This window comes from Xiphophorus hellerii, chromosome 9 (assembly GCF_003331165.1).
Source record: "Xiphophorus hellerii strain 12219 chromosome 9, Xiphophorus_hellerii-4.1, whole genome shotgun sequence".
Taxonomy (NCBI): Eukaryota; Metazoa; Chordata; class Actinopteri; order Cyprinodontiformes; family Poeciliidae; genus Xiphophorus; species Xiphophorus hellerii.
The window spans coordinates 1,361,716-1,380,854 of record NC_045680.1 but is presented as its reverse complement, the minus strand read 5'-3'; the positions used below and the strand labels follow the sequence as shown (position 1 = coordinate 1,380,854).

The window sequence follows — 19,139 nt, the reverse complement described above, 5'->3', positions numbered from 1 at the left end:
AGCTATTATTTTTGGTGGGATTTGGGCTTAACGTGGCGACATAATTCGCAAAAAACTGCGAAAAAAACCCCATTATAAGTCAATGGGAAAAATCCTGGAAATACCCTATTTTTGAGGATTTGCTGTGTCGTCACAAATTCACCTAGAAATGCCATTCAAATTTCATTTTGTAGATACGTCTGTGATCTCTTCGAAAGTGAAGACGGCTCGTCGATACCAATTACGGTTTCTCCACAATTTGCCTCTAAGCGACCCAAACTTTCTCATTTTTGCTCAAATTACAGTGACAGCCGATCTCGGTTCAGATCTGGGCACAACATTTCTTTCTCTCATCACTGTAAATGCTCTGAGTGAGGTACAGATATGAATCTCGGGACTATCGCAGAAGACACATTGAACTGTCATACGCTTAAAACGCTTTTCGAATATGTATTACGGTTCCCGAACAAGAAGGATTTGTTTCCAATGCTTTTTGTCAGTAAAACGTGTTTGCTCTCAAACACACAATTGTGTGTTTGAGAGCTCAGAGCTCACAGCTCACACCTGCTGAGACCATTATTTGCCATAGCAACGGATCTCAAGAGGCTATTGGCTGCTGATTTGGACTACGAATACGCATCATTGTAGTTCTATCTATCCTCAGTTGAAACAGATCAGGACTGAGAACTGGCCTTTAGAACTACCCGCTGCTATGGGCTGTATATAACTGATTTAACTCAGTAACTGTTACACATGGGATTAGTTTGGAACTTTAAAATTAAGCATACTGAAAATTTCAAAATAAAAGCCTTGAATATTTTACATGACGTAATTGCTCTTTTTGGCCGTATATGACTTTTTCATCCAAAGCAATGTTACACATGGGATTAGTTCGGAACTTTAAAATGGAGCATAATAATAATTTCAAAATAAAAGCCTTGAATATTTTTACATCAGGTAATTGCTGTTTTTGGCTTTATGTGACTTTTTCATCCAAAGCACTGTTACACATGGGATTAGTTTGGAACTTTAAAATTAAGCATACTGAAAATTTCAAAATAAAAGCCTTGAATATTTTACATGACGTAATTGCTCTTTTTGGCCGTATATGACTTTTTTATCCAAAGCAATGTTACATACACATGGGATTAGTTCGGAACTTTAAAATGGAGCATAATAATAATTTCAAAATAAAAGCCTTGAATATTTTTACATGACGTCATTGCTCTTTTTGGCTTTATTTGACTTTTTCATCCAAAGCACTGTTACACATGGTATTAGTTTGGCCCTTTGAAATGAAGCTTAACAAAAATTTCAAAATAAAAGCCTTGAATATTTTTACATCATGTAATTGCTCTTTTTGGCTTTATTTGACTTTTTCATCCAAAGCACTGTTACACATGGTATTAGTTTGGCCCTTTAAAATGAAGCTTAACAAAAATTTCAAAATAATAGCCTTGAATATTTTTACATGACGTAATTGCTCTTTTTGGCTTTATTTGACTTTTTCATCCAAAGCACTCTTACACGTGGTATTAGTTCAGAACTTTAAAATGAAGCATACTGAAAATTTCAAAATAAAAGCCTTGAATATTTTACATGAAGTAATTGCTCTTTTTGGCCGTATATGACTTTTTCATCCAAAGCAATGTTACACATGGGATTAGTTCGGAACTTTAAAATGGAGCATAATAATAATTTCAAAATAAAAGCCTTGAATATTTTTACATCAGGTAATTGCTGTTTTTGGCTTTATGTGACTTTTTCATCCAAAGCACTGTTACACGTGGTATTAGTTTGGCCCTCTGAAATGAAGCATACTGAAAATTTCAAAATAAAAGCCTTGAATATTTTTACATCAACTACTTGTGTTTTGAGCATTATATAACTATTTTAACCCAATGACTATTACGCAGGGGATTAGTTTGGCCCTTTGAAATGAAGTTTAACAAAAATTTCAAAATAAAAGCCTTGAATATTTTTACATGACGTAATTGCTCTTTTTGGGTTTCTTTGACTTTTTCATCCAAAGCACTGTTACACATGGTATTAGTTTGGCCCTTTGAAATGAAGCATACTGAAAATTTCAAAATAAAAGCCTTGACATATTTTAGATCAGATAATTGCTCTTTTGAGCAATAAATAACTGATTTAACCCAATGACTATTACACATGGGATTAGTTTGGACCTTTGAAATTAAGCTTAACAAAAATTTCAAAATAAAAGCCTCAACATGCCCCTGAGGTTAGTGCACCGCCGCAGGCAGTGCAATAATATTATTCTGCATTATCTGTTTCTCTCAGGTTAGGGAACTGCCTTGCGCAGCAAGGCAGTTCATTAGCATTAGCATTTTAGCTTAAATAAGCTATTAGCTATTTATTGGACTTATTAGCCATGTTTAGTATACTGAATGGAGTAAGTCCATTATAGAGAACATCCTAGTGATGTCCCACATGCTAGTGACAGCAATGATGCTAACATTAGCATTTTGCTAACTACTTGCGTTTTCAGCATTATATAACTGATTTAACCCAATGACTGTTATACATGGAATTAGTTTGGACCTTTGGATTGAAGTTTAACAAAAATTCCAAAATAAAAGCCTTGACATATTTTACATCAGATAATTGCTCTTTTGAGCAATAAATAACTGATTTAACCCAATGACTATTACACATGGGATTAGGTTGGCCCTTTGAAATGAAGTTTAACAAAAATTCCAAAATAAAAGCCTTTAATATTTTTACATCAACTACTTGCGTTTTCAGCATTATATAACTGATTTAACCCAATGACTGTTATACATGGAATTAGTTTGGACCTTTGAATTGAAGTTTAACAAAAATTCCAAAATAAAAGCCTTGAATATTTTTACACCAGCCACTTGTGTTTTGAGCATTATATAACTATTTTAACCCAAGGACTATTACGCATGGGATTAGTTTGGCCCTTTGAAATGAAGTTTAACAAAACTTCCAAAATAAAAGCCTTGAGAAAATTTTAAATCGTACTGAATGGTGCACGTCCGCCTCGCTTAACGTTCTTGCGGTTCTCCGCGTGCCACTGATTACGTCGCGGCGTTCTTTGGCGTCGACGCCGATTTGTGGCGTGACGACGCCGGGCCCAAAACCCCACGGGCGCGCCTTGGCAGGCCCCGGCTAAATTTCTTCCGAAATTTTCTAGTTAATATTGATGAAATACTTCCACTGGCAGAAAAATGTCTCGTTATAAGTGAAGTCCCAGTGGAATTAGTACGTTTTTTAAATTAATATTACGGAATTATTTACTTATTTGTTAGCTCCTATATCTTGTTAAAAAGTTACTTTTAAGTTTTATCTTATTTGCATTAGAAATTAGACCAAAATATTTGATAGCTTGACCAACATCACTGCAAAAACTCAAAGTCTTACCAAGTAATTTTGGTCTAGTTTCTAGTGCAAATATGTTATTAGACTTGAATTAAGACAAAACTAGCCTAAAGTAAATTTTTAACTAGATGTAGGAGCTTGTTTTATGTAAATAATTCCTTAATGGTGATAATTTAATTCCACTGGTGGATTTCTTTCACTTACATAAGGAGACAAATGTCTAGTTATAAATTAAGTGCTAGTAGTACTTTTTTTTAAATTAATGCTAAGGAATTATTTACTTAAAACAAGCTCACATGTGTTGTTAACAAGTTAGTTTTGATGTGTTGTTAACAAGTTCAAGTGTACTAACATACACTACAGACCAAAAGTTTGGACACACAGTTGTGTCCAAACCTTTGGTCTGTAGTGTATTTGCTCTAGAAACTAGACCAATAATACCAATAATAGAATTTATAGTTTGACCAACGTCATTGCAAAAACACTAAATCTTATCTTAAGTATTTTTGGTCTGTTTTCTGGTTCAGATTTCTCAGTAGACAAACCAACTTAAAGTAACTTTTCTGCCAGAAATAAGAGCTAGTTTCAAGTCAATAATCCATCAATACTGATGAATTATTGTGTCCCTGGCAGATTATATCAATTATGACATTGAAAAATATCTTGTATAAGTAAAATAATATGTACTTTTTCATCAATATTAAGGAATTATTCAATAAAAACAAGCTCCTATATCTTCTTAACAAATTGCTTGCATGTCTTACATTTGTCTTATTTCAAGAGTAATAATATATTTTACTAGAAACTAGACCGTAAATTTTTGGTAGGATTGTTTTTCTTTTTGTCGTTGCAATAAACACGCAGCTAATATTGATAAAATGTGGAGATAATTAAGTAACTTAGCCACCACAGAGCCACCATCTGTGCTGAAACCAAGCCAGAGGTGTCAGTCGTAATCAGAAACGCTCCGCAGATGGAGAGCGCCGTTCCCGTTTAGAAAGGGACAGGAAGTCGATCTGCACCGCGACCTGCCTGCAGGTTTTTTTTTGTCTTTCTTGTTTTCCCCCCTTCATTGCAAGAGATACTGTAGCTTCCCATAATGCCAAACAGCAAAACACTGGCAGCGTTATTCGTGGCCTGGTTGTTCCAAATAGCTGCCAGAGCGCTCCTCCTCGCGTTTATTTGCTCTTTGCAGTTTTCGCCGTGCATGCGTTTCACTCTCAGCCGTCTCTCTCTGCTCTTCCTGCCTAGCTGTGTGTGAGGATAGAGAAGAACCCCGGCCTCGGCTTCAGTATCTCTGGCGGCATCAGCGGCCAGGGGAACCCCTTCAAACCCTCCGACATGGTACGACCTGACCCAGCCTGTCAGCCAATCACAGCCTCCTCAGCTTTACCTCAGAGTTGCCATGGAAACTGCAGCTCGTTACGGCAGTGTTTGTCTGTGAGGCAGAGAGGCCGACGTGGTTAACTTACAGTGAATATTTTTCTTTTCATAAACAGCTGAAGTTCATTTATTGGGCTTAATTTGACTTAAAGAGGCAGGGTTGTGTTTGTTTTCCAGGCACATTGTTGGAATATTCAGCTAAATTAACCAGAGGTGGGTAGAGTGACCACAAATTGTACTCAAGTAGAAGTAAAAAGTAGCCAAGAAATTACTCAAGTAAGAGTAAAAAAGTATTTGGTAAAAAAGTCTATGCAAGTACTGAGTAACTGATCAAATTACCAATCATTTAATATTTAAAAGTTACAAAATCAGATAAACCAAAATATAAAGTTAAGTTGAAATTTTGGTATTTTAAGGACAAAAATGACAGTAATTAATCTTAAGTAATAAAATCAGGCGAATTAAATGTTTCCAAATCAGTTTCTTTCAAAATGAAACTTTAACAAAAACTGCAGGTGTGTCTGGTGAATTTTTGGTTAAAACATGTTTGTTTTTCATTTAGAGGGTAGAAAATCCAGAAATTTTACTCAAGTAAGAGTAGAAAATACAGCGTAGTAAAAAAAATTTTTTTTTCAGAACAGTTAAATAAATGTAACGCGATACTACCAAACTCTACAATCAAGTAACTGTATTACCTTCAGTTGTTAAAAAATGCTATAAATGTCAACTATGCCTTGAAATTGGGCCTCTGTCTCTTTAAATCCTTGCGCTCTCTCTGAAGTCATCACAACATGGCTCCTCTATTAACCCTTTAAAAACGTTTTTATCAGTAAAGTAGCTCATATGATGAGCTCAGCAGTTCCACGAGGTGTTTGCTGATTGCTGCTGGCTAGTCTGAAGGAGCTGAGTGGGTGGGGGAGGGTGTTCTGTGAGAAACCGCAGCTTCCAGGAAGAGCGTCGCCTTGGAGGCGGGGCTACGTCCACCTATCTGAATGGTTGCCATGGAGATTAAAGGATGTCTAAAACATGAATGAAAATATCAAAGCAATGCTCGGGGTATGTTTTTGATTTGGGATGTAAAGCTAAAAAAGCTGATTTAAGCGAACACCGCCCCTTTAAATGTATTGAAAACATAACTGAAATTCATCAGGTTAGTAGAAAAAACTAAGACCTAACATATTTTCTGCAGCTGCTTTGAACCGCCTTGTAGCGTCATCAGACTCAAATCTTACAAGACACGCCAATCTCTTTCATCGATGGGACTTCTAAATTTGACTGAGCCTGTCTGCAGCAGCAGCCTGTTGGGTCAGAGATCCCCCAGGCCCGCTCTGCAAGGCGATCTGTCCCAGAAACAAGACGCTTCGGTCGGCCTCAAGGAGCGCGGCGCCGCACACAAAAAGCTGCAGCTGCTTTTTTTGGCCGTCTGTTTTTGGCTCTGTGGGCGATTTGCTTTGCTTCAGGGATGGAAGGTGTGACATTTTATTCTGACGGGACGGCCCATTCTGAGGACGAATGGTGAAGTTTTACTGTGAAGGTAGAAAGAAAACTGTCGTTTAACTTTTATATTAAGGTCGGGTAGCTGCTGACTTGAGCAGTTATTTTATAGTTTCTATTATAGTTGGTCATAAAGAGGCAGCGGAGTCTCTGCAGATGAAATGTTTTGAGTAAGTCATGACAGAATGCATGCTCTATAAAAAAACATCTTAAATGATAATATTTTTACAGGTTCTGGAAAAGCATAACTCCATATTTATCCCTTGAACTTATTCTCATTATGTCTGATTAGAACCAGAATATTCAAAACTTGTTTTAAGACTTTTTAATTTTTATTTATAGAGCACCTTCCTCAGACAGCAGTCATAAAGTGGGAATTATTTACTTTTGAAGAGGTTACAGGTTTACTTTTAAGCATAATAAAAGGGCATTATTATGTAAAATTTACATTTTTGAGCTTTACATCATGTTATAATGTTATTAACTCATCAAAAGCATACCTGGAAATAGTTTATTCTCCCATGGCAACCATTCAGCTGGGTGGCCTTTGAGGCACAGCTCCTTCAGACTAGTCATCAGCAATTAGCAAACACCTGGTGGAACTGCACATCTGCTGAGCTCATTATGCAACGCTGGTCAAACGTTGTTAAAGGGTTAATAGAGGAGCCATGTTGGGATGACTTCCTGAAGGCAGTTACAGAAAGAGCAGGAGTTTTTAAAGAGGCAGAATCCCAATTTCTATGTGTTAAGTTACAAAGTAAAATTTATTTTAAGTTATATTTGGTTATAAATAGCATTTTTTAATTTTTTAACAACAGAAGGTAACATGGTTACTTGGTGGTTGTACCATAAAATGCCAAACGCATAATACTGTCCCTTTAAGGTGTTGGAATAACCCTTAAAAATTAAATAAAATTTAATTGGGAATCTGCAGAGTACTCTCCATTTAATCTGAAATTCTCTAAATATGCTACAAAACACTGCTGAGCTGTAATTGTAGCAAAATATTTTAAAGAAGTGGATGGTCCCACCTTTTTCTTCAACTTTACAGCCTTTTTTGCTACTGCAAGAAAACTCAATAAAACCCATAAGAGTGAATTATTCTGCAAAGTCCTGTGCAGCATCATAGCATGGAGACGGGTAACTCTCAGGTGAAACACTGTGTAACTATAAAGGGCTTTAAAATAGGAACTCTCTGCTTTCCGGTACAAAACAATTAAGATGACTTGTCAGAGTAAAAACTCAGCAAATATCTTTACTGTGTTTCACTAATATTTACCATGGATGTTGCAAACGGGGTATTTTGTATATACCAGGTTTAGGCCTTTTAAATTCACAAAATTACACATCAATGCTTTGATTAACAGAGCTAAAGAAATACAGTGACACTAATCCTTGGTGTGGTAGCTCCCTCTAGTGTTCAGCTTGTTTTTTGCATTATTTTGAAATGAATTATCTCAACATGGTGTCAAACTGAAGGCTCTGGGGCCAAATCTGGAATCTGGGCGAATAGCTTTTTATGTGGCCCTCTGGACTCCAGAGAGGTGCAGAAATAAAACCTTATGTGCTTAAATATTATTTTATCAATCAGTTTTTTTTTGTTTGCTGCCAAATTACGTCAGTCAGTCCCTCCAGTTTTTTGCGTATTCACACAGAATCAACACGTTTTGTGCTAATGCGTAATCATGAGTTTATTGCAAATTTTGGATCGATAAATAATGGTCAAAAACTTTGGGTTTACAGATGCTAACTCCCACCTGCCTCAGCCGTAGCAAAGAAATCACATTTACTGCCATACGTAAGCACAAAAATATTTAATATGTCTCCAGGAAACAATCATTAAATTCCAGAGGAACGGATCATTGTGAAAAGATATTTACAGCAGAACTCATGTAATGCGCACACAGCTATTTATTAGCATTAAAACAATTTGTTTAAGGTTTTTATCAATGCGTTTTTTTGAAAACATTCATAATCTAACTGTGGTTCAAGATGCAGATGAGTTTGAAATCCTTGACTTTGGACATCCTGTACAATGCAAGGCATAAATGTAACGGTTTCAGTAAGAGTTGCCTAATAATAAATAGTAACCAGCTGTGAAAAAGTACCAACTTTAATTTGTATTTAAGTGAGGAACCAAAATGTGATGCCTAATTAACTTTAAGTTGCAGCAGCGTATTCTCTTCCTGCTCTGGGTCGGGTTTAGTCCATTGATGGCGCCATGCAGAACTCATTATTCGGCGTCTGAAGAGAAGCAACAGTAATCCTGAAGGACTGCACCTCTCTGCACCTCTGGGTCCATTTCAGTTCTGTTAATTAGAGCGCAGTAAGAAGAAAAGTTGCCTCATATTGACTGGATCTTTGATTTGTTCGCTTTTCAGAAGAAAGTGTTTCCTTTCTGCCTGTCTTTATTCTTCTCTATATTATATAAGGCTCTTCTCTGAAAGGTAAAACTAACAAAGTAAAAAATTTAAATTGAGGAAGCATTTTTGCTACCTGAAATAAGTGAAAACAAAAACTAACTGGGACTTTACTATAAAACTGTCTTTTCTTTTAATTTTTGTATATACAACAAACATTACAGACTGACAAAAACCAAAAAGATGTATTGTTCTACAAAACCAGATAATAGAATGAATAACAAACAAGGTGGTTTACATTAAAATGGAAACATTCAAAACAAAAACGAAACACAGAACATAATCAACTGGTGTCACAACAAAAACAATGAAATTGTTTAACATATATGGATTAAAATTGACTTTTTTCTGTTAATTTTGGCAATTATTTTCTTTTTGAATTATTATTTTTCTATTCTCTTTTCTATACTGCTAGAATAACCCAGCATCACAGATATTTTGTGTAGAAGAGGAAAAGAGAGGGAGAAAATAGAAAGCAAACAGATAAATAAATAAAAGTACATCCCAGATCAAAGAATAAATAAATAAATATAGGATAACTTTAAAAAACACTCTGTGATCTTATTATTAGCCTCTCCCATTTCCTCTCTCCTCCCCTGGTCTTTGGTGGCACTAATTACCAAAAACAGACATTATAAATATATTAGTGTTTGTTTTCATTCTTATGAATCTTTCATTCTATGTTTTTGCAAAAAGAAAAATCTATGTATTTTCTAAAATGTCTTCCAATTAAAAGGTTGTGTTTTTCTGTGATGAAAGATGAATTTATTTCAAACTTGTAATTGTTCTTTTACCAGAAATGCCCTCCACTGGGGATGTTGTACTTAAAAAAATATATAAAATTCCCCCCTTTGTTTATATTACCGTTGCACACTAAGCTAACTCTGATTTAGCTTCTAAAATCTCATCAGTCTGTGGAAAATATTTCTAAATTTTTTTCGGATTAAGACCCTTTTAACAAAACCTTGCTTTGTTGTGTTTTTCAGCTCTGTGTGCAACTGTTTTACTAATATCAGCTGATATCATATTTCCTTAAAATATACAGTGAGCTTTATCCAATCAAAGACTAATTGCAAATGTCAGTGTGAAAGCATCGTCTGCATGGCAAACTAATCAAGTTTGTTGCGGGATAATTGAAGTATTTTATTGTATGTATGAGGCTCACTGTATGATTGTCAGTGTTGCCACATGTTGCAACTTAACACCTATTTGTGTCTATTGCTGTGTTTACTCACTCACTGTAGTGTCCTGGATGGTGCTGCACCGTCTACTGCATCATGTTTTTATGTTTCCGGTTTTCTCGTGTCTCTCCTTAACGGCACATTTATCTGTGTTCAACATGTAAGCAGCCTGTTGAACCATGTGGAGTTTCTGCTGCTGCATTGTCTCAATCCTCTGTGTTCGAAAACATCTTTCAGCTCTGGGTGAAAAGATGTTGGTGTTTTTACAATCTCTGCCTTGGGTAATTGAGAAAAGAAAACATTGGGGGATATCTACTTATTTCCAAACCAACACATATTTTCCTTCCCATATTCTTGAATTATTTGCTCTTTGTTCATTTTTTTCTACATTTTTAGCTCTAGCCAATAGAAACTATTTTCTTTGAAACTTTGAAAAATGCTAACGCCGTTTCTGAAATTAAAAAAAAAATAGCATTATCATAAACAATCCTTGATAGTACTTTTGCAGTATTTTCATTCCTTTGAGGGAGAAATCTGATTTGTTTAAAGATTTGTTTTGTGTTTGGGGTTGGATATTGAGATGAGCATGAGAAAGGCAAAGATTCTAAACCATCGTGTCCCTGTGTTGTCCTAACGGTGTATCATTTTGACTTATAGGGTATCTTTGTTACTAGGGTACAGCATGACGGGCCCGCCGCCTCCTCACTGAAGCCCGGAGACAAGATACTGCAGGTAACATCCTCCCACTCGACATATCGTCAGGCTACAGTCAGCAACATCTGACCTTTTCAAATAATGAGGCAGCATATTCAGCAGGACATAGCACACAGTTTTCCATTCAAAGATGGGATGAAATCTCATCTTAGTAGCAACATACAGTGCCTAAAGTCACGTTGCAAAACTGCTAGCCAACAATAACTCCCATTGGTTTTGGCTAAAATGAGCTAAATCTTAAATGTGTACGTGATATATGAAATTGTCAACACTAAGACAAGTAAATGACAAGGTCAGGAAAAAGTTTTAATTAAAAAGAATAACGAGGGAGACAGAAGTAGGTTAGCTGTGCTAGCTTGACTTTGACAATCTCAACATGTAGATGGGCTGTGGAATTTCATGTGTTTCGGTTCAGTTAGAAAAAAAAATGGCAACACACATACCAACTCTCTGACAGATAATCAGAAGAGCAGGTGTTTAAATGAGCGAATCAGCCACCGCAGTGTTTCTACGATCACTTAATAATCGCAAAATACAAATTATTTAGTTGTTACTAATGTTTTTTTCTCAAACAAAAAACACATTTTTGTTTGCAATGTTTTTGGGGGGGGTTTTTGCAAACAAAAAAAAACATTTCCCACACAGAAATGTTTCACAAATATTTCTATGTGTGGGAAATATTTGCGTGTTTTTTTCTTGGTGTTGAATCCTAAAACCTTAGTGGAGCTATTGTCAGTCGGTTGCTATGGCAACGGATCTCTGCATAGAGAGCAAGAAATACAAAAAATGAGAGTGGTTTTGAGTCGTTTTTCAAAGTTTTTTTTTCCTTTACATTTTCCCTTTGCAGTGATGCGCCGCACTAAATTAATAATACCCAAATCTCCAGGTTTATTTTTGTTAAGGCAGTTGCTCTATCGCAGCAACACGGCTATGGATGGCAAGTAAAAATACCAAATATGTTTGGTAATTTTTTTTTCTCAAAAAAGCCAGACTTTGTTGATCATGATTGATTTGTGAAAATGATAATAAAAAAAGTAAAACATCTAAGGTTTTTGTAGGCACTGTAGCTGCAGTAAATATGCAGATTTATAATGTAAAATCCACATTTTATTCTGCTTTATATTCTGCCTCTGTATCATGACCATACAGATATCTGGCATGAGCTTTCTCCCCCCGACTATTTCATTTTTGTTTTTATCATTAGTTTTAAAAGCTTAGATATTAGAGCTATATTCTTTAATAAGAGAGCTGTAACATGTCAACTACAAACTCCATGTTTAATATAAGTTATAGAGCGTAAAGTAATGTAATATGTCCTAACTTGTAGAGATTCTCGAGAAATAGGAATAAAAATCTCCTTTTGATCTTCATAATGAATCATGTAGTTCTGTTGCTTAAATTATTTCACTTATAACAAGGCAAAACTGTCCTGCTATAACAGAATTAATCCACTTCTTTCCCAATTTTAAGGAATTATTATCTTAAAACAAGCGCCTATATATTGCTGAAAAGTTACTTGTAAGTTAGTTTTGTCGTATTTCACGCTTACTAAGATATTTTCACTAAAAACTAGACCAAAAATACTTGGTAAGATTTTGTGTTTTTGCAGTGTAGAAGTTGATGCTGGTAACCGGAACATGTTTATTTGCACTTTAGGTAAACAAGCAATTGATCAATAACAATATATATGCAGATAAGCACGTGATCAGTATCAATAGATAATAAATCTGGTAGAATATTCAATAATTTCATTGAACTCTGATCCAGAACTGCACAGCATTCTGGGGGATGTAGGCAGAGGAAAGGCTTTAGCCACTCTCACAGCTAGCATAGCAAAGGATAGTGGAATCAACTCAGTCTCACTCTTTGGTTACCTAGCAACTCACTCACTGTTTGGTTACCTAGCAACTCACTCACTCTTTGAGTGCTAGTCGTTCTGGCAGCAGCTTAAGGATTTCCCCGCCATGCCTCATAACTGCTTAAAAATAAAAAAAACACAATATTCACACCACCAGTTTGGCAGCATTTCATATATTAAAAACAAATAGCTAACCAGTAACGATCAATATTGACTGATATTAAACGCTTATAGATTTTCATTCTATCCTAATACTTTGATATTTTCATTTTCTACAGAAGAACTCGTAAAGTTGTAGCTCAGTCGTTCTCTAACTGTGGTCCGCGGCCGCCCCCTAGTGGTTTACCAGGTATTGCATGTAAAGTGATCACTTGTATGATGCTGAGAGTTTTCATGCGTCGTTCACGAACGATTAAATTCTTTTGAACAAGTTTCAGTTGGTGAGACCTGTTATTTGTTTTTTACAACAAATCCGACCTGCCATAGCTTTTTATGGGTCCCTCTAGTCTCTGAAGTGACATATATGGAACCGTCAGGACATCTGCGTGCTTAAATATTATTTTATCAATCAAATCAAAGCGTTTTTTATCTGTTTACTGTCAAATTACATAAATGTGTCCCTTCTGTTTCTTGTGAATTATCATAGAAATTCACACAAAATCAACAGATCCCTGCGCTTTTTTGTGCTAATACATAATTGTGAGTTTATTGCAGAATTTTGGATCTAAGTGATTGTTTACAGTATTTCTTACTTCTACAAAACAGCTACTTCAGCCTCACTTAATGTCAAGTTATAATCTAATGATATGGCAAGTAATAAAAAGCTGCATTTACTGTCATACATAAGTGCAAATATTTCTAAATTAATTCCCCAAACACTTTGATTTTTATTGCAAAAAATCACAAAAATAATTGCAAAATCCTAGAAAGACTGAAAAGATTTTCAATATTATTTAATAAAATTTTTTTTAAAATATTTTAACAGTTTTGTTTGCAGGTTTTATCAATACATTCTGGGACAACCGGCCCTTGAAGAACATTCATGATTTTGACTTGGCCCAAAATTAAGATTTTAATTTTAATTTTGATGTTGTTTTCACGGGGCAATTTAAGGTTAGGTCGTCTGTGTTTGTTAAATGGGGTAGGTGATTTTCAACCTGAAAAAGTTTGAGAAACCTTAATGTAGCTCAGTGCAATCGTTTAAACTGAATCCCAAAAGCACAAATGAGGATGGCTAAAACTTACATTTTTCGGTTTTTGAACATTAACACAACAATCAAGATAAGAAATCAGTGTCAGCTTTACGCTCATCTATGTTTTCCCCGCCTCCTCTCTGTTGTCTATCATCACTCCTAAAGTTGTACAGTTTAGCTGGATGAACGCATCTGAAAACCCTTTTTTGTCTTTACCCCTTCTCTTTCTACAGCATGACTGTGTAGCTCCTCCTCTTCTCTCTCTTTTCCCCCAACAGTGATGTGTTACTGAGATAATGATGGCAGTGACCCTCCATCCTCCCACAAAACACTCACACATTGACATGTGTATGGAAAATCTGCAGAACACATACCTCTATACACACATGCGCACACACACACATTGCTGTTGACTGTGCTGCGTGTTTGCCTTGCAGGCTAACGGACATAGTTTTTTACACATGGAGCACGAGACAGCCGTCTCTCTGCTGAAGAGTTTCCCTCGGACCGTGCACTTGGTGGTTCTGAGAGACGGCAGCACGCCATAGAAATAGTTTTATAACAAACAAACCCACTTCCCATCTCTACTCATCTCCATTCAACTCTACCCCACCTGCCCTCTGCTGGTGGCTTGTGGAACTGACATATGAGCCTTCTTTTTTTTCTTCTTTTTCTTCTTCTTCTTGTTTTTTGTAACCTTTTTAAAGGAACACACAGACATCTATTTGCCTATTGCTGGACCAAAGGCAAATACTAGTGCCAAAAGTACCATGGGAAACATCTCTTCTCTTCTGTCTACCAGAGGTCAGCGACCTGATTGACGGACGGACGGACCATGAAAGGATGCAACACTTTTCAGTTCCTTCACAGCTGCTGCAGTTTGGATATTGTGGTTGTTTTCGAATGAGGCAGCTTTTCCATCAGCCAGTCAGATTTTAGTTATTTTTTATTGGAGGATTTTTACAAATTTTTTTTTTTTGCTTTCCTTCACTTTCTTAGTTAACTCCAGTATGTAACTTTTTTTTTTCTTTTTTTTTTATATATTTATTGAATCTGTCACTATTTCACAATTTATCTGTTTTGTTTGGTACAAAACAGATAAACTGTGGGGAGAAAAAAATGACCTCTCCCATTGCTAACTAGAAACAACCAATCAGAGCCAGGAGGCGGATCTTAGTGCTGTCAATCACTCTGAGAGATGGGCATAGAACCCAAATGTTAAACTCAAGTGAAACCAACACTACTTCAACATATTTTTACTCATGTAAAAGTAAAAAGTAGCCATCAAGTAAGAGTAAAAAAGTATTAGGTAAAAAGTCTACTGAAGTATTGAGTAACTGATCAAATGATCAATTATTTCATATTTTAAAATTACATAATCAGAAGGAACAAAATATAAAGTTAAGTAGAAATTTTGCTAATTTAAGGACAAAATTACAAAAATTCATATAAGTAATTTTTTACATATTTATTGAATGTGTAAAAATTAACATTTTACACATTCCAAAAATGTGAATTTTTGAATTCAAAAATTTAAATTTTTTGAATTTTTGTAATTTTATTTGTGTAATAAAATCACAAATTTTTATTACAAAATTGTTGATTTTGTAATAAAAAATAACAAAATCAGGCAAAACAAAAATTTTTCAAAATCAGTTCTTTTCAATAAAAAAATTCTAAAACTTTAACAAAAACTGCATGTGTGTGTCTGTGTCTGGTCTTTTTTTTATTAAAACATGTTTGTTTTTCATTCAGTGGGTAGAATATCTAGAAATTTTTCTCAAGTAAGCGCAGTGATACTGTGTAATAAATTTACTCAAGCAAAAGTAAAAAATACAATGTCTGAAACTACCTTTTTTACTCAAGTGTAACTAGTTACTCCCCAACTGTGATCACCCTCCATCTGATTGGCAGTGCTACCATAGAGCAAGCTGCGGCTAAAGCTAGTTAGCATGGCGAATAAATGTTTCTCCTGTAATGGCAAGTTGTTTCTCTACCATTACCAAATTTAGCAGCATGATCATGAGGATGATTGACAGCGCTAAGACCTATCTCCTGGTTCTGATTGGTTATTTTTGGTTGGGGGCGGTACATTTCTTCAGACAGGAATTATAGCTCCGGGATCAGAGGAAGAAGATCGATTTTCTTTCACAGATTATCTGTTTCCTAACACTCACAAAATGGTGGCAGTTTTAGCAAATATTTAATTTTTTTTTTTTAATAAAAGTTACACACTGCAGCTTAAAATGAATGTGTAGCATCTTGTTCATTGCCCTGTCAGTAGTTCTGTTTCTTATAAAGCTTCTTTCTTAAACCTTGCCCATCATTCGCATTTATTTAATTACTTTATTATTTTGTTTTTTTGTCTTTATCTTTTTTGCCTCCAGTGTACAGATAACTTTCTGCCTTTTTGTACATATATGAAGATTTGGCTTTCCTGAGCTGCACTCTCAGTTGGGCCCAGACTGAAAGCTCTAAAGGTTTATGATTAATATAACTGTTAATAAACTATATTCAGCTTTTTTTTTTTATTTCCTGCAATTTTACAGGAGTCATTTCTCTGAATGGATTTTGTTTTTTTCTAAAGTACACCACGGTTTTACCTGTAAAGAAACCCCTTTTCATAGGACATCAGTGCTGATAGTTTTTAGGTTTGAAAAGTTTTGCTTGAACAGCTGTTGAAAAGAGCTAAAGCAATATTTCTGCAGCTATTTGCAGCTGAGCCAACCTTGTCCTCTAGTGCCATCTACTGTACAAGTCATGTTAATGTTTACACCCACACTGCCATTCACTTGAACTAATAGGGAAACACAAAAAGAGCCCTGTGCCCCCATGCTCCCACACTGCATTTGCACCCTCTGTGCACAGCTGCATTATGGCGCCCAATTTGTATCACAGAAAACTAATTCCTACTCCTTGATTTAACAACTGTGCCATTGTTTGAAAGTCCAGTCTTCTTCCATGTCCAGATTCTTCTTTGTTCAAATGTTTGACTTGTACAATAGCCGGGCTTTTTTCCATGTAAATCAGACTTGAAAGACCAGACATTTGAAGACGCTGATGCTTTTCCATAGAACTGTTTAGCTTACTCTGGTTCAAAATGTCAGATTTGCTTTGTCATGGCTTGGATGAGACTTGAACTGAAATCTGGTGTCGTTGCTCAACAGTGACATACTAATGGGAAAAATTGGCACACATTAATGATCAGATCTATACCGAAGAGGACTATTGCCAGTAAAAAAAATTAATCTTAATTCATTATCAAAATTCTGGCTTTAATCTCAGAATTCTGATATTAAACTCAGGAATTTAAACTTTTTTTTATCAGAATTCTAACTTTTGTCACAGAATTATGACGTTTTTCTCAGGATTCAGATTTTAAACTCAACTTAATCTTTTGAGATCAAAAGTTAAAATTCTGATGGTAAAAAAGTCATAAATTCAGAAAGAGAAAAATCAGAACTCGGAGGAAAAAGGTTGCAATTCTCTTTCTTTTTTCCAATAATCCTCTTCCGTAGATTTATGTCTCGAAGCGTTTGTTGTTGCAGTGCCTTGAAAAGAGTATTCCTACCCTTTGAACTTTTCCACATTTTATGTTACAACCACAAGTTGCATTGTATTTTAAAAGGCTTGATACAATGAACCATGTTTTCAACATAGTAAAAAGTCACTTTTCACTCAATAAAAACTTAAAATTGTTTTGAGATATATCTACCGATTTAGACATCTATAAACAGATTTTTATTTTTTTATTTAATTTATTTTTTTTAGCTGCTCTTTTCAAAATAGTCTATGCTCAAACAGGATGGAAAGTTTGAGAAGCCTTTTAATTATGTCTTTCCACCGATTATTTGTTCCAGACTTTGACTAGGCCAGATCTAAACAACTACATTATTTCAAAATTATTCACTACTTTGTGAATAATGCGGTTGTGGTTGTAATGGCAACATGTGGACAAGTACACATGTTGGATACTTGCAATGCACAGTAAACTTCAACTTTCCCTGGAATATTTGTAGCCTGAAGTGGGAAAATTAAGTTTAAAGGAAGAAAAAAAAACAACTCAATTCTGTTTTTGGGAATGTTTTGGCCAAAGATTGACAGAGTTGTATTGATATGACAAAAGTAACAACTTTAAAAAAAAAAAAGTTTTATTTTATGTTTACATTTTGTCATCTTTCACTTTGCTGTGCCCATTATGTGTCAGTCACACTTTCATACGGACACAACACGGCACAGTTTAAATATTGTGGTTGAGAGATTGAACCCTATTTAGAGTTTGAAATATCAGAAGTTATGACGTGAACAGAGACAAATGTTTGATAATATAATTATTTTTTACTCTGTTTCAGGTAATTCTTTCTAAATATATTGATATACCTTAGCTTTGCTCAAAACTTGTGATATTTTGTAAAGACACTTGTATCAAAGATATGGATAGAAGTACGCACAGTGTGACTTGAAGACCTACACAAGTACTATCCAAAACTTGTACAAAAATGTATTTCTACTGTAATTGTGAATTTGTGTTATACAAATGCATATTATTATATATATGTATATGAATATAAAAAACACCCATTTTCTATGTGTTTAGATGATATAAGAGATGAACAAATGAGGACGGTTTCACTGTACATAAACTCTGAATGAAATATAATTTAAAATTACTCATATTGATTGTGAATGTACTCATGCTTTCTGCAGTACTTAACACGTACCCAACTTGAATGCTGCTTCTTCTTCTGTAGTGTGACAAAAATGTACTTTGACCTCCGAGGAGAGAAACCCTGTCGAGTTATGAGTTGGACAAATTTTAGTGACGATCTTACAGAACTATTTATTTCTTTATTTATTTGCACATGCAAGTTGAAAATCCTTCCAGTTTTAAGTTTGAGTATCAATGCGAAGAAATGCAATTGCTGAAGTATATATATAATATGTATCATGTGTTTAGAATGCATTTTGCAGACACTACCTGTACATACTATTTAAGATACAGTTTTTACAACAAAAAAAATATATGTATAAAATAGAAAAAATGCTGTGCAGCAATTATACTGGAGCCATTTTGGGCTTTGGGACGTACCATTTTTTCAATATATAAGAAGTGTTTTGAATAATGTACTAAAGTCTCTATTGTACAAATAATAAAAATGTCAATATTGGTCATGTTTGGTTCTTCTAGTGTTGTACCTTCTGGTTTTTGGGGGACGCAAGTTTTTATTTAAATTTTATTTCTTTTCAGAACGGAAGATGGAGAGATAAAGAAAATGTTAAATTGTAAACATGGAAGAAAGTGGAGATGGAGAAAACATTAATGGAAGATGGGAATATGAATGTTGAACGACATGACAGACATAAAAATACAATTATTACAAAATACTTTGTTATACTAACATTACTAATATATCATATTTATTCATAAATGAAGCAATAAATTTATGCATATTAAATATATTTAATTATTTTATATTTCTATTAAATATATGCAAATATATAAATATTTATTAAATATATTTAATTTATATAATTTTATATGAAATGT

At 34.7% G+C, this 19,139-nt stretch overlaps 1 protein-coding gene across 11 annotated transcripts in view; it reads left to right on the top strand.

Moving 5' to 3' along the window:
- The window catches only part of lrrc7 (leucine rich repeat containing 7), a 140,233-nt gene extending 125,682 nt beyond the window's left edge, over positions 1 to 14,551 (top strand). For 8 of the 11 annotated variants that reach the window (XM_032572759.1, XM_032572758.1, XM_032572766.1 and 5 more), the window contains 3 exons: positions 4,600 to 4,692; positions 10,484 to 10,558; positions 14,029 to 14,551. In XM_032572759.1, the coding sequence (XP_032428650.1) occupies positions 4,600 to 4,692; positions 10,484 to 10,558; positions 14,029 to 14,139 (279 nt within the window). In that variant the 3' untranslated portion in view covers positions 14,140 to 14,551. Of the gene's footprint in view, positions 1 to 4,599; positions 4,693 to 10,483; positions 10,559 to 13,824 lie in introns of all 11 variants that reach the window. The other 3 variants (XM_032572764.1, XM_032572761.1, XM_032572765.1) reach the window with 3 other exon arrangements.
- Positions 14,552 to 19,139: the final 4,588 nt, after the last annotated feature.